Source organism: Callorhinus ursinus, unplaced genomic scaffold (assembly GCF_003265705.2).
Source record: "Callorhinus ursinus isolate GAN/ISIS: 27379988/994484 unplaced genomic scaffold, GSC_fseal_2.0 scaffold9, whole genome shotgun sequence".
Classification (NCBI taxonomy): Eukaryota; Metazoa; Chordata; class Mammalia; order Carnivora; family Otariidae; genus Callorhinus; species Callorhinus ursinus.
Window position 1 is genome coordinate 61637192 of NW_027397071.1, and position 18211 is coordinate 61655402.

Here is an 18211-nt window from a genome sequence, read left to right on the forward strand (position 1 = left end):
AACTGGTGCAGGCAGTCTGGGAAACAATATGAAGTTTCCTCAAAAAGTTAAAAATAGAACTACCATAGGATCCAGCAATTGCCCTCCTGGGTATTTAGCCAAAGAATACAAAAATACTAATTCAAAGGGATACATGCACCCCAATGTTTATAGCAGCATTATTTACAATAGCCAAATTATGGAAGCAGCCCAAGTGTCCATAGATTGATGAATGGATAAAGAGGTGGCATATATATACAATGAACTATTATTCAGCCATAAAAAAGAATGAAATCTTGCCATTTGCACTAACATGGATGGAGCTACAAAGTATAATGGTAAGTGAAATAAGTCAGGCAGAGAAAGACATACCATATGATTTCACTCATGTGGAATTTAAGAAACAAATGAGCATAGGAAATAAAAACAGACAAACCAAGAAACAGACTCTAAATGATAGAGAACAAACTGATGGTTATCGGAAGTGGATGGGGGGGATGGATGAAATAGGTGATGGGGATTAAGGAGTGCACCTACTGTGATAAGCACTGGGTGATGTATGGAGTTATTGAATCACTTTGTTGTACACCTAAAACTAATACAACACTGTATATGTTGACTATGCTGGAATTAAAATAAAAACTTAAGACTGCCGGGACCATTGATGACTGAGTCTGTGTTGCACCTTTTGTATTACTCCCTGGGCACTGCAAGCAGGCCAGGCATCATATCACCTTAGAGGTGGTATGGAGGAGAAAGCCAAGGTGTGTATTATTAATCTGGGAACCAATGTCAGCAGAGGATAATTAGAAAGGGCTTTCAGTTATTATGGTTCCTTAAGAACTGTGTGGATTGTGAAAAATCCTCTAGGATTTGCCTTTGTGGAATCTGAAGATCCTAGACATGTAGAAGATGCAGTTTGAGTTCTGGATGGGAGAGTGATTTGTGGTTCCTGAGTGAGAGTTGAATTATCAACAGGCATGCTTTGGAGATCTGGTTTTGATAGACCATCTGCCCAACGTTCCTTTGATCCCAATAATAAATGCTATGAGTGTGGCGAAAAGGGACTTTATGCTTATGATTGTCATCATTACAGCCAGCAGAGGAGAAGCAGGTCACAGTGTAGATCACATTTAAGATCCAGAGGTAGGCGATACTCTTGCTCATGTAGGTCAAGATCAGCATCTCCTCAACCATCAAGATCTGTGTCTCTTTCAAGATCCGCTTCACACAGAAGATCTAGGTCTGGTTCTATAAAAGGTTCAAGATGCCTGTCGAGGTCAAGGTCAATATCCAGGTCTGTTTCACTACTAAGAAGCAGCCAAAGTTCGGATCTCCCATCTCCAAAAAGAAGTCATTCCCCATCAGGAAGTCCACAAAGAAGTGCAAGACCTGAAAGAGTGAAGTTCTCAAGTTCACCTTTTAGGGAAGAGTTATTTCGTTTACATTATTTTAAGGGATTTGTGATGTCTGTAAAGCATAACTTAGGAAGGTTATTTCAATCATCCAGTCAAAATGGATCTGGATTATAACTCTGTAAATTCACAGCAGTAAGATAATATAAATTTTTGTTAAATGTATTAACATCCTGGTGGTCTGAAAATGTGGGTTTTTATTTGGTACATTTAAATAAAATGTTTCTAGCTAGAAAAAAATATAAATTAAAACTTAATAAAAGAGGGGTGCCTGGGTGGCTCAGTTGGTTAAGTGTCTGCCTTCGGCTCAGGTCATGATCTCAGGAGTCTGCCTCTCCCTCTCCTTTGCCCCTCCCCCCCCCACTCCTGCTCGTTTTCTCTCGCTCTCGCTTTCTCTCAAATAAATAAAATGTTTTTTTAAAAAAGAACTTAATTAAAAAATAGATTAGAGAAAAAAAAAGAAACCAACCCTGCTGACATCTTGATCTGAGACTTTCAACCTCCAGGACTGTGAGAAAATAAATTTCTGTTGTTTAAACAAACAAACAAAAAAATAGCCTTGACTATCATAATGTGCCATATATGAAAAAATTTCAAACTTTCAAAGCCTTCCTGGGAATGTAATACCTGGGCTACTATAATAAAGATTAGAGCAGAGATCAATATAATAGAAACCAGAAAAACAGTAGAATGGATCAATGAAACTAGAAACCGGTTCTTTGAAAGAATTAATAAGATCTATAAACCACTGGCCAAACTTATCCAAAAGAAAAGAGAAAGGACCCAAATTAATAAAATCATGAATGAAAGGGGAGAGATCATGACTAACACCGAGGAAATAGAAACAATTATTAGAAATCATTACCAGCAACCTTATGCCAACAAATTAAGCAACCTGGAAGAAATGGATGCCTTCCTGGAAACTTACAAACCACCAAGACTGAAACAGGAAGAAATAGACAATCTGAATAGACCAATAACCAGTAACAAAATTAAAGCAATAATCAAAAACCTCTCAAAAAACAAAAGTCCAGGGCCAGATGGCTTCCCAGGGGAATTCTACCAAACATTTAAAGAAGAAATAATACCTATTCTACTGAAGCCGTTCCAAAAAATATAAACAGAAGGAAAGCTTCCAAACTCCTTCTATGAGGCCAGCATTACCCTGATCCCAAAAGGAGAATTACAGACCAACATCCCTGATGAACATGGATGCCAAAATACTCAACAAGATCCTAACTAATGAGATCCAACAGTACATTAAAAGGATTATTCACCACGACCAAGTGGGTTTTATACTTGGGATGCAAGTGTGGTTCAACATTTGCAAATCAATCACTGTGATAGAGCACATCAATAAAAGACAAGAACCATATGATCCTCTCAATTGATGCAGAAAAAGCATTTGACAAAATACAACATCCATTCCTGATTAAAACTCTTCAGAGTATAGGGATAGAGGGAACGTTTCTCAATATCATTAAAACCATCTTTGAAAAGCCCACAGTGAATTTCATTATCATTGGGGAGAAGCTGAGCACTTTTCCCTTAAGATCAGGAACACAAGAGGGATGCCCACTCTTACCACTGTTGTTCAACATAGTGCTTGAAGTCCTAGCCTCAGCAATCAGACCACAAAAAGAAATAAAAGGCATCCAGATTAGCATAGAGTGAGCTTTCTAATCTAACTTCAGAAATCTAGAAAATATTGGGGCACCTGGGTGGCTTAGTCCATTAAGTGTCTGCGTTTGGCTCAGGTCATGATCCCAGCGTCCTGGGATAGAGCCCTGCATCAGACTGGCTCCCTGCTCAGTGGGGTGTCTGCTTCTCCTGCCCCTCCCCCTGCTTATGTGCGAGTGTGCGCGTGCTCTCTCTCTCTCAAATAAATCTTTATAAAAACAATCTAGAAAATATCAAAAGGGGCTTTTGTGAGACATGGCCTCATTTTGTTTACGAATGGTGCATTCTTCTTTTTGCAGATGTGTCTTGCTGAATCAGGGCTGTCTTATCCCTGCCATCGACTTACAGTGGGCAGAAGAGCTTCACCTGCGCAAACCCGGGAGCAGTCCGAAGAGGTAAGCCTGTTTGCCAAGCTTTTCGGTGAATAGGAGGCCTGTCTTCCACCTGCCTGCCCACTTCCTATTCTTTTTTATCTGCCACAGCAATGAATAGATAAGTTAATGTAGCATGAATAAAATCTCAGTAAATTCTTGAAGGCAGAAACTTTTCATGCGAGTTTATTGTTAATGTGCTCCTTCTTGGTCTATAAGTTTCATGTTTCAACAGACAGAATTCAGGTGGATTGGTTGAAATGAGTTTTACTTAGAATTGACAGGTTGACAACAGATTTTCTTCATTGCCAACTATTTACTAAGACTGATCCTGAAGGTCCTTTAACTCACTGAGCTGGAGCACCTTCTATGAACGAGGTTTTGTGCTTGAGACTAAGTAACAAAGATGAATAACAATATCTATACCAAGGTGCTCAGAGTCAAAGGTGATAGATTAATAAACTAATTATAACGGCAAAATGTAATAAAAGCAGTGATAGCACATAGAGTGCTATAGAAACAGAAGAGGGGCAGGTAAGATTGAACATGTTTATGTATGGGATGTACCTGTGTGTGTCTTTGTGGGTCTGAACAATGTTAAAAGGCAGTATCTTTTCCAAGGCTACATATAGCACTTTGTGTCCAACTATGACTTTGATTAAAAGGTAATGGGAAAGATAGCTTGGACATTACAATTTATCTGTTAGAAAACATTTATTGAGCTCCTATTATGTGTTAAAGAAAAATCATCACCATCACTTAAAAAGTGTATGTGATAGAGGTCATAACTAAATAGCACAGAAGAACGTTACCTCAGTGTTTTTCAGTCCAATAAAACCTTTTTCCATTTACATTCTATACAAAATATGGTTGTGAATTTTTATTTAAACTGACTGTATTTTGGACACATTATGGAAGCTGCCACAGGACCTCTGCAGCCATCCTCTGAATATGATTTATATCACTTAAATATGTGAAAGGGAAATGGGATGCATAAGTTGCATTCTGTAAAATGATCATCCTGTGAAATGATAATTTGCAACTCTGGCTTTTAACATTTTTTTAGAAATCCACAAAGAAGAAAGGGTTTTCCCCTGCTACAAATATTACTATATTGTTTTCTTAGGCCTCTAAAAATGTTAATTTCCTTTAAAGAACCCACACCATTTTATTCAGCATTTTATCTCACTAATCCTCATGAAAGAAAACATGATACTGAGTTTCACTGCTTGGCAGAAATCCCCAGAAATAATTTATTGGAATACTTCTTTCTAATCTGTGAGTGTGTTTCTAATGCTGAAGTAGGTTGTGCTTCAACCCTGTAATGGATAAATCTACATTAAAAGGCAGCCAACTAGCTCCACCCAAAATTTTTAATTCTGTGCTCTAAAAGGTGACAGATACCTGTTTCACTTCATTTTATTTCCTTCTCTCACTCTCAACCATTATATGTGTTAATTTGGGTGGTCCCTTCAGCAAAAAGAAGTCGGTGCCATACAGTAAGAAATAGTGTTTGTGAAAGGCTGGCATACTCTTTAGGTTAGAGAAGAAGGTAGAATGGTATTAGGAGGCTTTGCTAAACCAAAAGAGCTGCAGTCTTGGGAACATCTTAAAATGTGATTATTTGTGATGAAACCATTTTTCTTTCCCTGGCTAACTATAAATATCACCTTTTTAGGGAACTGGTGAGAAATGGGCAAGTGTGACTCGGGCTTTTATGCTGCCATAGAATTATACAACTGGAAGGGATTTTTAAAATTTGATTTCCACTCTTCTCTCCATTCATCCCTTTAAACATTTTAATGTCTTCTAGGTGCCCATCATTAGGACCACAGTCTGTATGCTAAAAGAGCTCACTCAAAATATCCCCTGAAAATATACCTATGTTTTATCTTCAATAACAAGGCAACCAGTTCCATTGTTGAGCAGCTCTGTCTGTTGATATCTTCCTTACATTAAGCTGGAACCTGTGTCCTTGTAGCTTCTACCCAGTGGTTCTGCTTCTTTTTTTTTCTGCTTTTAACCCTTCTCCTACATGATTTCAGGTTTCAGGACAACTACCGTTTTTCTATTGATTCTCTGAAGCCTTGAGTTAGGACGAAGATATTTGAGACCAGTAGTTAAATTTAAGCTTTGAATTTTATGGATTATAGTTATGTGTCCTCTAGCTAGGAGAATTTTATTTCTTACATCCTCCTTCTGGTCCTGCAACTATATTTTTTTATGATAATTCACCATTTTTTCTTTCCTTCCCAGCCTTCCCTTGCTCCTGAGCCCCCTTTTAATGATCTTTCCATATCTGAGTACCTAGCTAATACCTTCCTCTCCTTTCTCCAGCTGCCTGGGTGGAACAGGGTAGGGACCCATGGACCCAGGCTTCTTGAGAATTGTCCAGTCCTCAGTTGATAATGGAAGAGAGAGGGGAGTGCCACAAGAATAAAAAAACAAACGAAACAACAACAACAAAAAACTTCAAATGTAGTAGATGCTAATTAGTTAATAACTTCAGTTAAGGAAACATCTGTTGAATGCTCACTGTGTGCTAGTCAGATGAATATAAACTGGTAATTTCATATTATGTAATGATAAAATTGAGCAAGCACAAGATACTAGGGCACAAATGTGGGGGTTGAAGGCATAACACTCAAGAATGTTTGCAAGCAAAAGCCCTGTCTGCCTTATGCACCTCTGTAGCCCAAACACCTAGTGTAGTACCTGGCACATACCAGCCACAAAATAAATGTTGGTGAGTGAGTATTTTTTTAAAAAGAAGAAGGAGGAGGGGGAAGAGGAACGAGTATGAAGAAAGACTAGAGGAATTTATATCCAAATCAAATTATAAAGAATGAGGCACAGTCAGCCAAATGAAGAAATACGGAAATAGTATTTCATTCAAAGGAAACAGCATGATCTGATGCAGTATATGCACAGAGATGAGAGCAGTTTGGTGTTCGTGCAAAATAAAGTGGGAAACAAAGATAAGAGATGAGGTGAAGGTGAATAGATCCTAGGTCTTACAGGTCAAGTTGGGAACTTGAACTTTGGGCAGCCATAGGCGGCTTTTCAGTGACAAATGATTTTCTTTCCCCAAATACACATTTTAGAGAAGAGTACTTTGCTGCTGTGCAGAGGCTAGATACAAGGGAAGCAAGAGTGGAGGCAGAGAAATCAGGTATGAATCTATTGTACTAGCACAGTTAAAGGATAATGAGATCCTGAACTAGAACATAACCTGTAAAAATAGAGAAGGATATGGGTTCAGGAAGTATTTTTGGAGGGAAGATCAGTAGGACTGGTGACTGATAGGATCTGTGGGAGGAGAGAAAAGGAAGCGATAAGAATGATACCTAGGTTTTGGTTTAAGTGACAAAAGATTCATTCAGTATTCATTCAATAAGTTCTGATTACATGCCCCTCTATGCCTGGTACTAATCTAAATGTCAGGAATATGGCTGTGAAAAAAGCAAAGTCTTTGCATAAAGGATCTTGTACCTAATAAAGTGAAATTGAACACAGATAATTGCCAAAAATTTGTATTTCAATTTTTAAAACTTGGTGAGACAAGTATTTAGCTTGTCTGCTCAAAGCGGACATACTAATGGTCCTACCATTAGTATGTGGTATTGCACCACAGGCAGACAAGCTAAATAGTAATCATGTTACTTCTGAACATTTCCATCTGAATGCCCACTGCAGATTCACTCTGTACAAAATTGAACTTCCCACATCTCCCCAGAAACTTATTTCCTCACCCATATTAATGATCACTATCAATCCAAGCCAAAAACTGTTCATTCTAATCACTGAGGGACCTGCTATTCTTTGAAACTGTCCCAAATGAAGGAATACCTTGGATTTTTATGACCCTTCCCTTTTGACTATTCAAATAAGTATATTTTTATGTCTTCCTTTAGAATTTCTTGAAGGCCTGAACCTGTTTTATCTATCTCTGTATCCCTAGCTTTTAACCTGTTGCTTTGATATAAGTAGTTGATGAAAGGAACATCTACTTCAGTTATAAGCTTGCCTTAGTGCCAAGTATATATGAGTCTAAATTTTGTCTCAAACATTTTGGTTCTTTCTCCTCTAGGAAGTTTGCTCTGATTTTTCCCATTCCTCATGCATTAAATGTTCTCCTCTGAACTTTCCTGTCGTAACACTTATCACTAATATTACAATTAACTGTATATATTATATAGTGTTCCTTAAGGGAGTATAGACTGTATCTTTCACACAGGTCCAGGCAGTGTGGCATTTACTAGGGTTTTGTAAATGTTTGTTAAATGATAATGGGAATAAACGAATGCCGATAAACAGCCAAAATAGAATCACGAATTTTTTAAGCTGTTTTTCAAATTCTGAGTAAATAACTTCTCTGGATTCAAAGAGTAATTTTAGGACTGCCATGGCTGAACCAAGGGATTATGTATTCTCATCAGCAAACATTAATGAGAAAAAGATTGTTTATCTCATTTTTTAGAAAAAGCTTTTCCTAACCTGTTAGATGGCTGATAAGAAAATGTGAAGAGATTGGGAGTTCCTTATACATAATTAAGCAGCTCATTCTTGCAGATACTTCAATAATTCATATTTGAAATATACTTTTTTCAACAAAATTGGCTTTTTAGATAACTCCCTTTAAAGATGTTGTTGTAGGATTTTGTTTTCTGGATCTTAAGAGATTTGGGAACTCTACACTTTATGAAGACAAAATGAATAATGGGTTAGTTACATAGGCACAAAATTAAAATCACTATCCTAGTATGATATAAAGTTCTGTTGTTATGGAAAAGGGGCTATTATTTGATTGAAAACTGGATTAGGAGAAGGAGTTTAGATGTGGGGGAGTAAGGTAAAAGGAGTGAGAAAAAAAGATATGTAGAACAATGCTTTTTCTTCTCTGTGTCCTCCAACCCTTCTTAACCTGATGCCTCTTAAAGGGAAGGGTGAGTGTTAGGCAAGACTAAGTGAAGGCTGAGATGATAGCTTCGCTGATAGAGAATGTGACAAGATTCATCATACTGGACTTTTGTTTCTTTCCACTAGCCTGTGAACCTGGCTAAGTATCCTAGAAGAGTATGTAGTGTACCTTTTAGATCCTGCACCTTTACCTCTTTAAGAAACTGAGCCTCAAAGTTCAGGGAACTTCATGCTCCAGATACCTGTGTGCCTGAAACACAGGGAATTCAAGCACAGTAGTCGTCCTAATAGATGTGTTGTTTTGTAGAGGAGGCTCCCTTACTACTTTGAAATGAGAAGGGGTTTTTGAATTTTTAAGCTGTTGAATTGCTGAAATCAGGAGATCTTTGCCCTACAAAGCAAAACACTAAAGTAATATTAGGATCGTAAGTAGAACCAAGGTGTCTGTGAGAAATAGTGGTGCAGTCAGAATAGCAGATAGACTGCTTAGGACAAAGACCATTCATTTTTACTCCTCCAATAAGTATTTGTTCATTATCTTCTCTATTCAAACCACTAGGAAGACTTTCTTTCAAATAAGAGGGAAAATGTTACAATTCTGGGCATTAGTAGCTTGGTTATGCCCAAGGAGGAAATGCTAAGCTGAGTCAGACGGAGTAAATATCTTGGCTTCTTCATTTGGAACCATTAGACTTGCTAGATCAGTAGTTTTAAAATTGTTCCACAGTGTCCTGAGATCCTTCAGAGGTACCCCAACTATCAAAGGGATATGAGAAAGAAAAGGCCAAGCCCAAGAGGAGCATTAGACTCCCCATTGTCCTCTCGCTGCACCAACCAGAGTGGCCTTACTTTTGTCTATTGTATGCACTATAATTTTACATAATATTTTCCTTGGGGCCAGGGGAGAGAGGTAACCCTGGGAAAAGAAGTTTGAAAACCATTGATAAGAAGATCTTTAAAATCCCTTCTAGTTTAAAATCTGTAATTTTTATGACTAGCTAACCTCTAACATCCCTCTAGCCAAGTTTTATGAGTCTTTGATTCTAAGTTTCTCTTAATGCTTTTCTGGCAAATATTTATCTCTAAGTTAGGCTCTTTTGCATAGACCAGAATCAAATAGTTTCCCCATTTTCATAGCTTAAGTACATAGTGCCATATTTTAAAAGATAGAAATTTCATATATTAAATGGTCTTTGTAGACTTCATTTATTGAACATAGTACAGATAGGCATTTAGCCAGGTACCTTGCTGGGACCCCCTTCCCATCCAAGGCATAAATATTTGTCCGTATTCACAGTTTGGATGTTTTAGATCTCAGTATTTTTGAAATTCCATTCTTACCTAGAGATAGCAGCCCAGTTCATATTTTGAATCTGATGTTTTTAATTGTAATACTTTAAATCTCAACTGATGTTGCTGAAAACAAAATAAACGGAGCATGTTTATCAGTGCCCAGCATGTAGTAAGTTCTCAATAAATGTTTATTGAATAGGAGCACATCTCATATTTAATAGCCTGCTCTTTATGAAGAGCTTTTAGATAGTGTATTTCATGTTATCTCCAATAACACTGAAGATAGTGTACCATTTTCCACTAGTGAAAAATTTGAGAACCATTGCAGTAAGGAAATGGCAAGTTTGAAATAGAGATTACTGTGAGCTTTTTAAAAGACTCATATAGCTTGCTTTGTCTTTGACCTGATTATTGCCATCTCCTCATTTATTGAGCAAATATTTATTGAGCACTTAATTGTGTACTGTGTTCTGGGGATAAAACAGACAAAATCCCTGTCTTCATTGAGTTTGTAAGCATCCTCCATTTTCCCTCAGGTTCCAGCCTTTAGTCTAGGGGTATCACAGCAAGTTTAGAAATATATATAAGCCTTAAAATGAAAAATATTAAGCTTTACTCTAGCAAATGGCTTCTTATTTAATAGAACCGTTGTAATACTAATGTCCTATTTTGATTACATAACTTATATTTTGGAATTTGATTTCCTAAAGTCAATATAAACCTAATCAGGACTTTTCTTAAATAGCAAAGCACGGATGTTCATATGGTTAGTGATAGTGATGGAGATGACTTTGAAGATGCTTCCGAATTTGGGGTGGATGATGGAGAAGTATTCGGCATGACCTCATCTGCCCTGAGAAAATCTCCAATGAGTGAGTATTAATAGCTCTTTGGGTCCAGCACTGTAATTCTACTTCCTACTACAGAAACTTATGAAGAATAATGAACTTAAAAATCTCTTAATGACTTTCCAGGTTTGGAGAGAGAAAATATAGCAAGTAGGCACATTATTCATTAGAACCAGATCCTCTTGAGTTTTGGTTTTATTAAGCTCAACAATTCCCAGTGCTTTAGTAAAATTCATTAAAAATGCAAGGGAATGTACAATGTTTCACGTATATAATTAGTTATGATTCTTTCTCTTTACTTTAAACCTAGAGGTTGATAAATAGCTATATTTTCTGTGACTGTACTTGTTTCCTGGCATCTTAGTGGAGATATCAGTTTTAAGAATAGTAATATTATTTTTCCATTCACTGGTACCACCTTTGGCAGGACAAAAAAGTAAACTAAATGTGCCATCTCCTTCTCTTTAACTTTAGAAGATACATACTGTAGAATCATAAGCAGTATTATATGCAAAATTACTGTAAAATCCTTAAATGGCTCGTTTACTCAGTGAAGTTAGGGAACTCCGTTGGGCAGAAATAGATGTGATATTTACTTAAAATTGACCATCTTCCTTATAAATGAGATTTTTGAAATAACTTGAGATCCTTTTTATGTAGTTTATTCACAAGATGTCATTTTAAGAAAACATTGAAATCCTAATTGATGACTGGCACATACTTTAAATGCTTAGCAGGATTGTGTCAGTTGGCTTTCCAAAATTTATGAGCTTGGAATTTTTTCAAGATTCTTTTTTAAGGTTTGATGAAGTCTTCTAATGTATATCAAGTTAAAATGTCTCCTCAAATATATCACAAAAGCTAAGATTTAATTTTATTTCCTCTTTATTGATTAAATATATTTCTTATATGTGGGATTAGATGTTATGTGGTTTGTTTTTTGTGTCTATTTGTTTTGTTTTTTTTGTTTTTGTTTTTTCTTTTGTTTGTTTTTTAGTGCCAGAAAACGCAGAAAATGAAGGAGATGCCTTATTACAATTTACAGCAGAGTTTTCTTCAAGGTAGGGTTAGGACATTAACTATATAAAATTGATGTTCTTCTAATGCTACTGTGATTTTTCTGGAGCAATTTTAATCATAGATTGTCTTTAATTTCTCTGTAAAGTATTCAAAGGATACATTTATCAGTTTATGTAGTCCTGATAGTTTAACACATACTATTCAATGTCAGATAACTAGTAAGCCATTTATGCCACTTCAGAGATGTATTTATCATCTTATCTCTGTATCTTTATTGAAGGAAAATAAAGGTGTCACTAATTAATATATTGACTGTATTCCCAAAAGGACTAGGTTATAGGATACTAATTTTTGGTATATCCTAGAATAAACAAAATATCTTTTAAAATATTATTAAATTAAAAATAAAAATTTTAAATGTAAGTGAATTTTTTCTTTTAATTTTTGTTTTGGAACTATTAACATTTCTTTTAAGAGGCTAATATAAAATGTTTTCTATGCATTTGAGATTCTTAAAAGTTGTTTAAGAGGATTTAAGTATTTAACTTTAAATTTTTGTGTAAATGATATTTCTCTTTAGTTCTGTTTTCTAATGTAATATAATTTGGAAACTTTGCAAGATTACAGTTTTTTCCCTCTCTGTTGGACTTCCAGAATAAATGAACTAATAAAATGGAAAGTTAAGGTTACTATAAGGAAAATCTTATGAAAGTGGATAACCAGGAATTGCTACTTATAAATGGCATGGTTTTGTAGCACTTATTAAATCCATTTGCTAGATGTACTTAAAATTCCAGTATTCTAATATTGTCACTGTAGGCCAAGAAGAATTCTAAGAACTAATAAAGCTCATTCCCAAGCCTTTAAAGAAATGTTTTAATGTTTGGTCTGTAGTTAAGAGACATTAGTCCCAACATTTACTTAAAAGATGCTGATTAGACTTGTGAAACTTTGAAGTAAATTTGAAATGTATTTATATTAATAGACATAATTTTTCCTATAGATATGGTGACTGCCATCCTGTATTTTTTATTGGCTCATTAGAAGCTGCTTTTCAAGAGGCCTTCTATGTGAAAGCCCGAGATGTAAGTGCAATCTTACCTTTTGTGATTAAAAAATGCATCCCATAGGTTTACCACCAGGCCTCAGGCAATGCTTAATGTTTTCTGTTTTTTTCAGATTGAAGACTTGATTTTGTTTGTGGTTCATCTACCAGCCTAATCATCACCAAGATGCCCATTTCAGAGGGGCAATAGTACAATAGGGTATTGCTGGCTCTTGTAGATGGCCTTGTCAAGCTCTGAAACAGGAGTTTTTTGTAGGGGGAAAAAAGATAGCCATGCTTAGAAGGGACCAGGCTACATGTGTATGTTCTTTTCAGTTATTGATTGACAGGTTCTTTCTAAATGCCCTGTCTTTCAGTCTTTTCCCAAAATGATTCCATCTAATAGTATATATCTAATAACTGCAATATTTTTATCTTAAAAGTTACTTTAGACAACAAAAATATAGAAATGGCCATTGTGATCTTAAAGTAAAGTAGATTGGCATTTATAACAAGAATTCAGAAGGTACATTTTCAGGAAGAAATTTCTATGCAATCACTCTGTTTATATGTTGACCCAGCAGTGGAGACCTCAGTAATCTGGCTCCTACCTATATGCACAACTTTAGCTCTTTCCATTTCTTGCCTTACACTTAATAAATCTAGCAGTGATGTACCGTTTGTGTTTCCCCATAATCTTACTCTTTGGTCATGCTTCTCTGCTGTAAGGAATGCCTTCATTCTGCCCTTTACCTGGTTAACTTCTACTCTTCCTCTGAGACTTAATTGTCCCTGACTCTTCCACTGTTGTACAGTTGGATCCACCCCTTAATACTTTGTACCGATACCCTCTGCTCATCTTACTGTTACATTTAACACATTGCTTATCATTATCCATTCTCTGTATATATGCCTTCTCAAGAGATTAGATTTTCTCTTTGGCAGTGACTGTACCATCCCTAGTAAATATTCTATGTATTTAATGAATGAAGGAAAAAAAAGAGAGTGGGAAGGAAGAAATAGTGTGTAGATAAGAGTAGAGGGTAAGTTATTGGAATTAAAGAGGGCAAGGACTTCTGAGAGTAGAGCGCAAGGATGCCTCTGAAATTTCTAGTCTTCAGTTTATCTTAAACCCTGACCTAAAGAAAATTTCATTTTAAACAAATTTTAAAAATTGACAATAATTAGTAATCAAACTTAGAGCAAGGAATGATGGTTTAATGAAGTGGAATAAGAAACACAGACTGTTCTTTACACTAAGAATAGTGGAATAGCCCATTATAAATGCTGTGGTAGTCTATTTTTTAACTATTAAATTTATATAAAATGGATGTCACTTTTGAAGAAATAAATATTTATAATAATACACATTCATAGTTTCCATAAATACAGGTTTATGGAAAACACTGTAAAGCAAAAAGAAAATATTCTAACACAGATTAACAGTTAACTTTATGATACATGTTCTTTCCATATCTTTAAATATATTTTGATGAATACTTTTATGTATGCTTAATATTATTGAGTCATGTTATAATCCTGCTAAAACAGTTTATTTTCACCTTTTAATATTACATGGTCATTTGCTTAATTATATTTTATAATATTTTAACTTTTTATTAAAATAATTTTTAATACAGAAAAAGTAAAAAGAATAATACAGTAAACACCCAAATCCCCTATCCCTAAATTTAATAACTAATAAATTTTGCCATGTTTGTTTCTTTCATATGCAAGCATCCCAAAATTTTAATGGAGATAGAAGCCTTAATAACTTCAAAAGTTTAACTGCCACACATTTATTAAAGAGCAGCATTTGAAATGTAATTATTTACATTTTTATACTTATTTAGGTTTGTGATTTTGATGAATAAATTTTTTATGATAAATTTTTTTTTCATCTCCTCTCTGAAAATGGCAAACACTGACAGGAATAGAAAATAAGTGTAAAATTTATTATTCAAAATATATAAAAACAAATGTAAAAAAAATTACAGTTTCACAAAAAAAATTACAGTTTCACATGATTTTTTTTAACTTTGTAGCAGTTAAACTTTTGAAATAAAACTTAAACTGCATGAAAATATTTAGGATACCTTTTTATATTCAATATTTTTTGTTAAATTACATATCTTACACCTAAAGACATCTATATGTGTTTTCCAAAAAAATAATGATATTCTCCTACGTAATCACAATACCATTATCACATGTAACAAAATTAACGGTAATTCCCTAATATCACCTAAATCCAGTGCATATTCATACTTTACCAGCTGTGTCCAAAATGTCTTTTTAACTATTTTTTTGAAACCACAGCCTACTCAAGGATCACAAATTACATTTGGTTGTTAGATTTTTTTAAAATATTCATTTATTTATTTTAGAGAGAGCGAAAGAGGGCATGGTGGGTAGGGGCAGAGGGAGAGAGAGAATCTCAAAGAGACTCCCCTTTGAGTGGGGAGCTTGTCACAGGGCTCGACCTCACAACCCTGAGCTCATGACCTGAGCCTAAATCAAGAGTCGGACACTTAACTGAGCCACCCAAGCACCCTGTGGTTGTTAGATTTCTTAAATCCCTTTAAACAAGCACTCTCTCCTCCTGCCTCTCTTTTTTCCCTCATAACATTTGCTTAGTGAAGAAATCATGCTTTGTTATATTCAGGTCAAAATTTTTTTGCGAGAATGCTTTGTAAATAATACTGAATACTTCATTAAAACAGGACTCTAATGGTTATAGAGTCTCATTGTATGGCCATATTATTATATTTAAACAATCACTTATTGGACCTAAATATGGTTGAAAGTAGTTGAAGTAATCGGAAAATGTTAAGGCCTTTGTGACTTAAACTGTAGCTCCCAAAATAAGCATAGATGTCTTTTAAATCCCACTTAAAAAGCTACCCTAAGATACACTGTGTATACCTTAAACATTTTAACTTTAAATGAAGACACTTGTTTAAATATAGAGTATATAATAGACAAAGAAACTTTTGCTAGGTGTCTTATATAATAAACTGGCATTTGATGATCCCCAGAGGAGAATAAACTCTTGCATATTAACTTCTAGATATTTCTAATGAAATAATTGATTGTTTGCTTTTGACTAGGGTCTTGGTATTTTAACAAATGAAAGTCATTGGTTCATGTAATTAAATGTTTTGCTTCATATTAGATTCGTACCAAAATCCTTTGACCTCTTTGGAATGCTAAGTTGTCTGTTATCTTTTTCCCCTTGCCCAAGACTTTTTCTTTCTTCATTTCTCTTTTCCAGGTTAAAGAACAATAGTTTATACATCGTTTAAGACATTACTGTAAACTTAAGTAAAATTGATCCACATGATGGATAAATTTTTCAGATTTAAATCTATGCAGATACATTCATTATGGTCATCAGCCTAGTTACACACACACACACACACACACACACACACACATCTCCTTTTAATTAAAGAGTACTGTGTACGCATAGAAATAGTACTGCTACTATAGATTTATATGGTGCTGTATGGTTTATAGAGCATCTTTCCTATATGTATCTTATTTGAACCCCACAACAAACCAGTGAGATAGGGACATGTAATATCAATATTCCTATTGTATAGATGAGGAAGCTCAGAAATGCAACAGAACTTAACCAAAGCACATCAGTAGTAAGTACTAGAGGCCAAATAAGAGCTCAGGGTTCTAACACAGGTTAAGTATGATTTACACTCTATCACTGTATTTCAGGTTTCAGTGGTAACTACTATACTGCAGGATTCAGTGATCAAATGTCATTTCTCCTTTTCAGATTTCACATTTGAAAGTTAAAATAAATCTTTTTCAATATTATTTTTTAAAACTTGTGAATGAATCATTTTTAAGAAAGCAGTTTGCCGATGTTCACATATTTTAAAGCAAGTGTGACCGATACTGTGGCATTCTGACTAAATTTCTTTCATCTTAAATATCACATGTTTAATTTAAACTGTGGGAGGCACATTAATTTTACCAGGGCAACAGATGAGCCTCAAGCACCAGCATTCTTCACTTGAAGTGAGAAATTGAGTTCCAAGAGTAAATAAAAACAAGATTGAAGGTTTAAATCCTCTGCTAGGCTTTTTGAACTTATATACTCATTAAATGTTTATTGGAGTGGTGGGATTACAAAGGATTTGGGGAGCTTCATCAACTGGTATATAGTTAATCACTAAGTAAAACACTACATTTGATAAAGTGTTTCTCACGATGCCACATTCAATCCATCTTAATGAAAACTGCTTCAAACTGATTTCATTTGATAGCACTTGGTGGTGAGAGTGCCCATAGTTCTTTCTGCCTTTTTCATGAGGAATTTAAAACACTGTCCAAAGCAGTGCTCCAACTTCAGTAAAACAAGTATTCTAAGGTCTCGTGTTTAAGTATATTGTGACAGAGTTTTGACTTCTGGCAACAGGTCCATCAGTTTTATGACCTCCTCTCATGCCCTTAACTGCTAGAGATGTTCACTCAGTTGAGGGCCATAAATATTTATCACATGCCTGTTAAGGACCTGGAATATAGAGCTTTCCTGCCTTTGAAATGCTCATAGTCTAATGGGGAAGATAATATCAACAGATTCATATAGTACAGTACGCTATAGCAGCGAAGAGGAGAGGTCCTTCATCTGCCTTAGAAAGTTTAAAGAGATTTCTTGAGGAGGTACATCGACCCTGAATCTTATGAGTCATACTTAGCCAAATAACAGAATTCTAAACAGAAAAAAAAGGTCAAAAGCAAAGGCAAGAAGATTAAAATGAGAGAACTACAACCAAAAACTTAAGACCAAGAGTAAAAAATGCAAGCTAGAGAGTTGGATTGCAAGGCATGAGGTGGGGAAGATCAGAAGGGGCCAAGGCGCGGAAGGGTCTGGCATTCCCTGTCATTTAAGAGATATGTATTGAATAAAGCTTATATTTTATTTTTAGGTAAGTGAGAGCCAATGGTTAGTCACTGTAATTAAGGTTGCAGAAGCGTTACCACTGGCCACACCATGATTCCCTAGGAGTTTCTTAACCAGGGTTCTTTTTCTCCTTATAGCCTCCCCACCTCTCATTCCTGCTACCTCTGAATTCTGTACAAAACAGAAAGTGCCCTGTAGAGTGATTAGACATTTGTAGTAAATAAAAATCAACAGCAATAAAAATCTCAGTGCCAGGGTTTTATCTCCCATGTGAAGTATTGTTCCTTTCTTAGTTCCGTTCCCCCCCTTGGGAGACTGGGCTTTGATTTCAGTAATCTGTTATACCTCCTTAGATCTTGACTTCAGATCCAGTGATGTTTCCAAATATTACACATAAATTAAGGAAACTACTGCTCAATTACTAATTTCCCACTTAGTAACTCTGTGGCCCCAAACAAGTAATCAGCCTGTTTCTAATCTAGGAACTAAAAAACAAAAGGGAGATAATGATATGGTTGTTTTGAGGATTAAATAGGATACTATCCATATATGCACCCAGCACCATGGCTAATTGCTGTGAAGCAGTTTGGGGCTATTTGAGAAATGTTTGTGAAAAACAAAACTGATTTATTCATGCAATTTGTGAACTAATTCTAAGAACAGTTCCAGAAAGGAATTTTGAGAACCCCTATGAGCATTTACAGCGCTAAAATAAG

At 35.3% G+C, this 18211-nt stretch overlaps 1 protein-coding gene and 1 pseudogene across 8 annotated transcripts in view; both read left to right on the forward strand.

The window, feature by feature from the left end:
- Window positions 1-18211, forward strand: part of FAF1 (Fas associated factor 1) — a 487148-nt gene that overhangs the window by 335543 nt on the left and 133394 nt on the right. For all 8 annotated transcript variants that reach the window (XM_073896766.1, XM_025871569.2, XM_025871572.2 and 5 more), the window contains 4 exons: window positions 3374-3469; window positions 10404-10530; window positions 11504-11567; window positions 12530-12611. In XM_073896766.1, coding sequence (XP_073752867.1) covers window positions 3374-3469; window positions 10404-10530; window positions 11504-11567; window positions 12530-12611 — 369 coding nt within the window. The remainder of the gene's footprint in view (window positions 1-3373; window positions 3470-10403; window positions 10531-11503; window positions 11568-12529; window positions 12612-18211) is intronic.
- LOC112824062 (uncharacterized) lies at window positions 726-1511 on the forward strand (annotated as a pseudogene).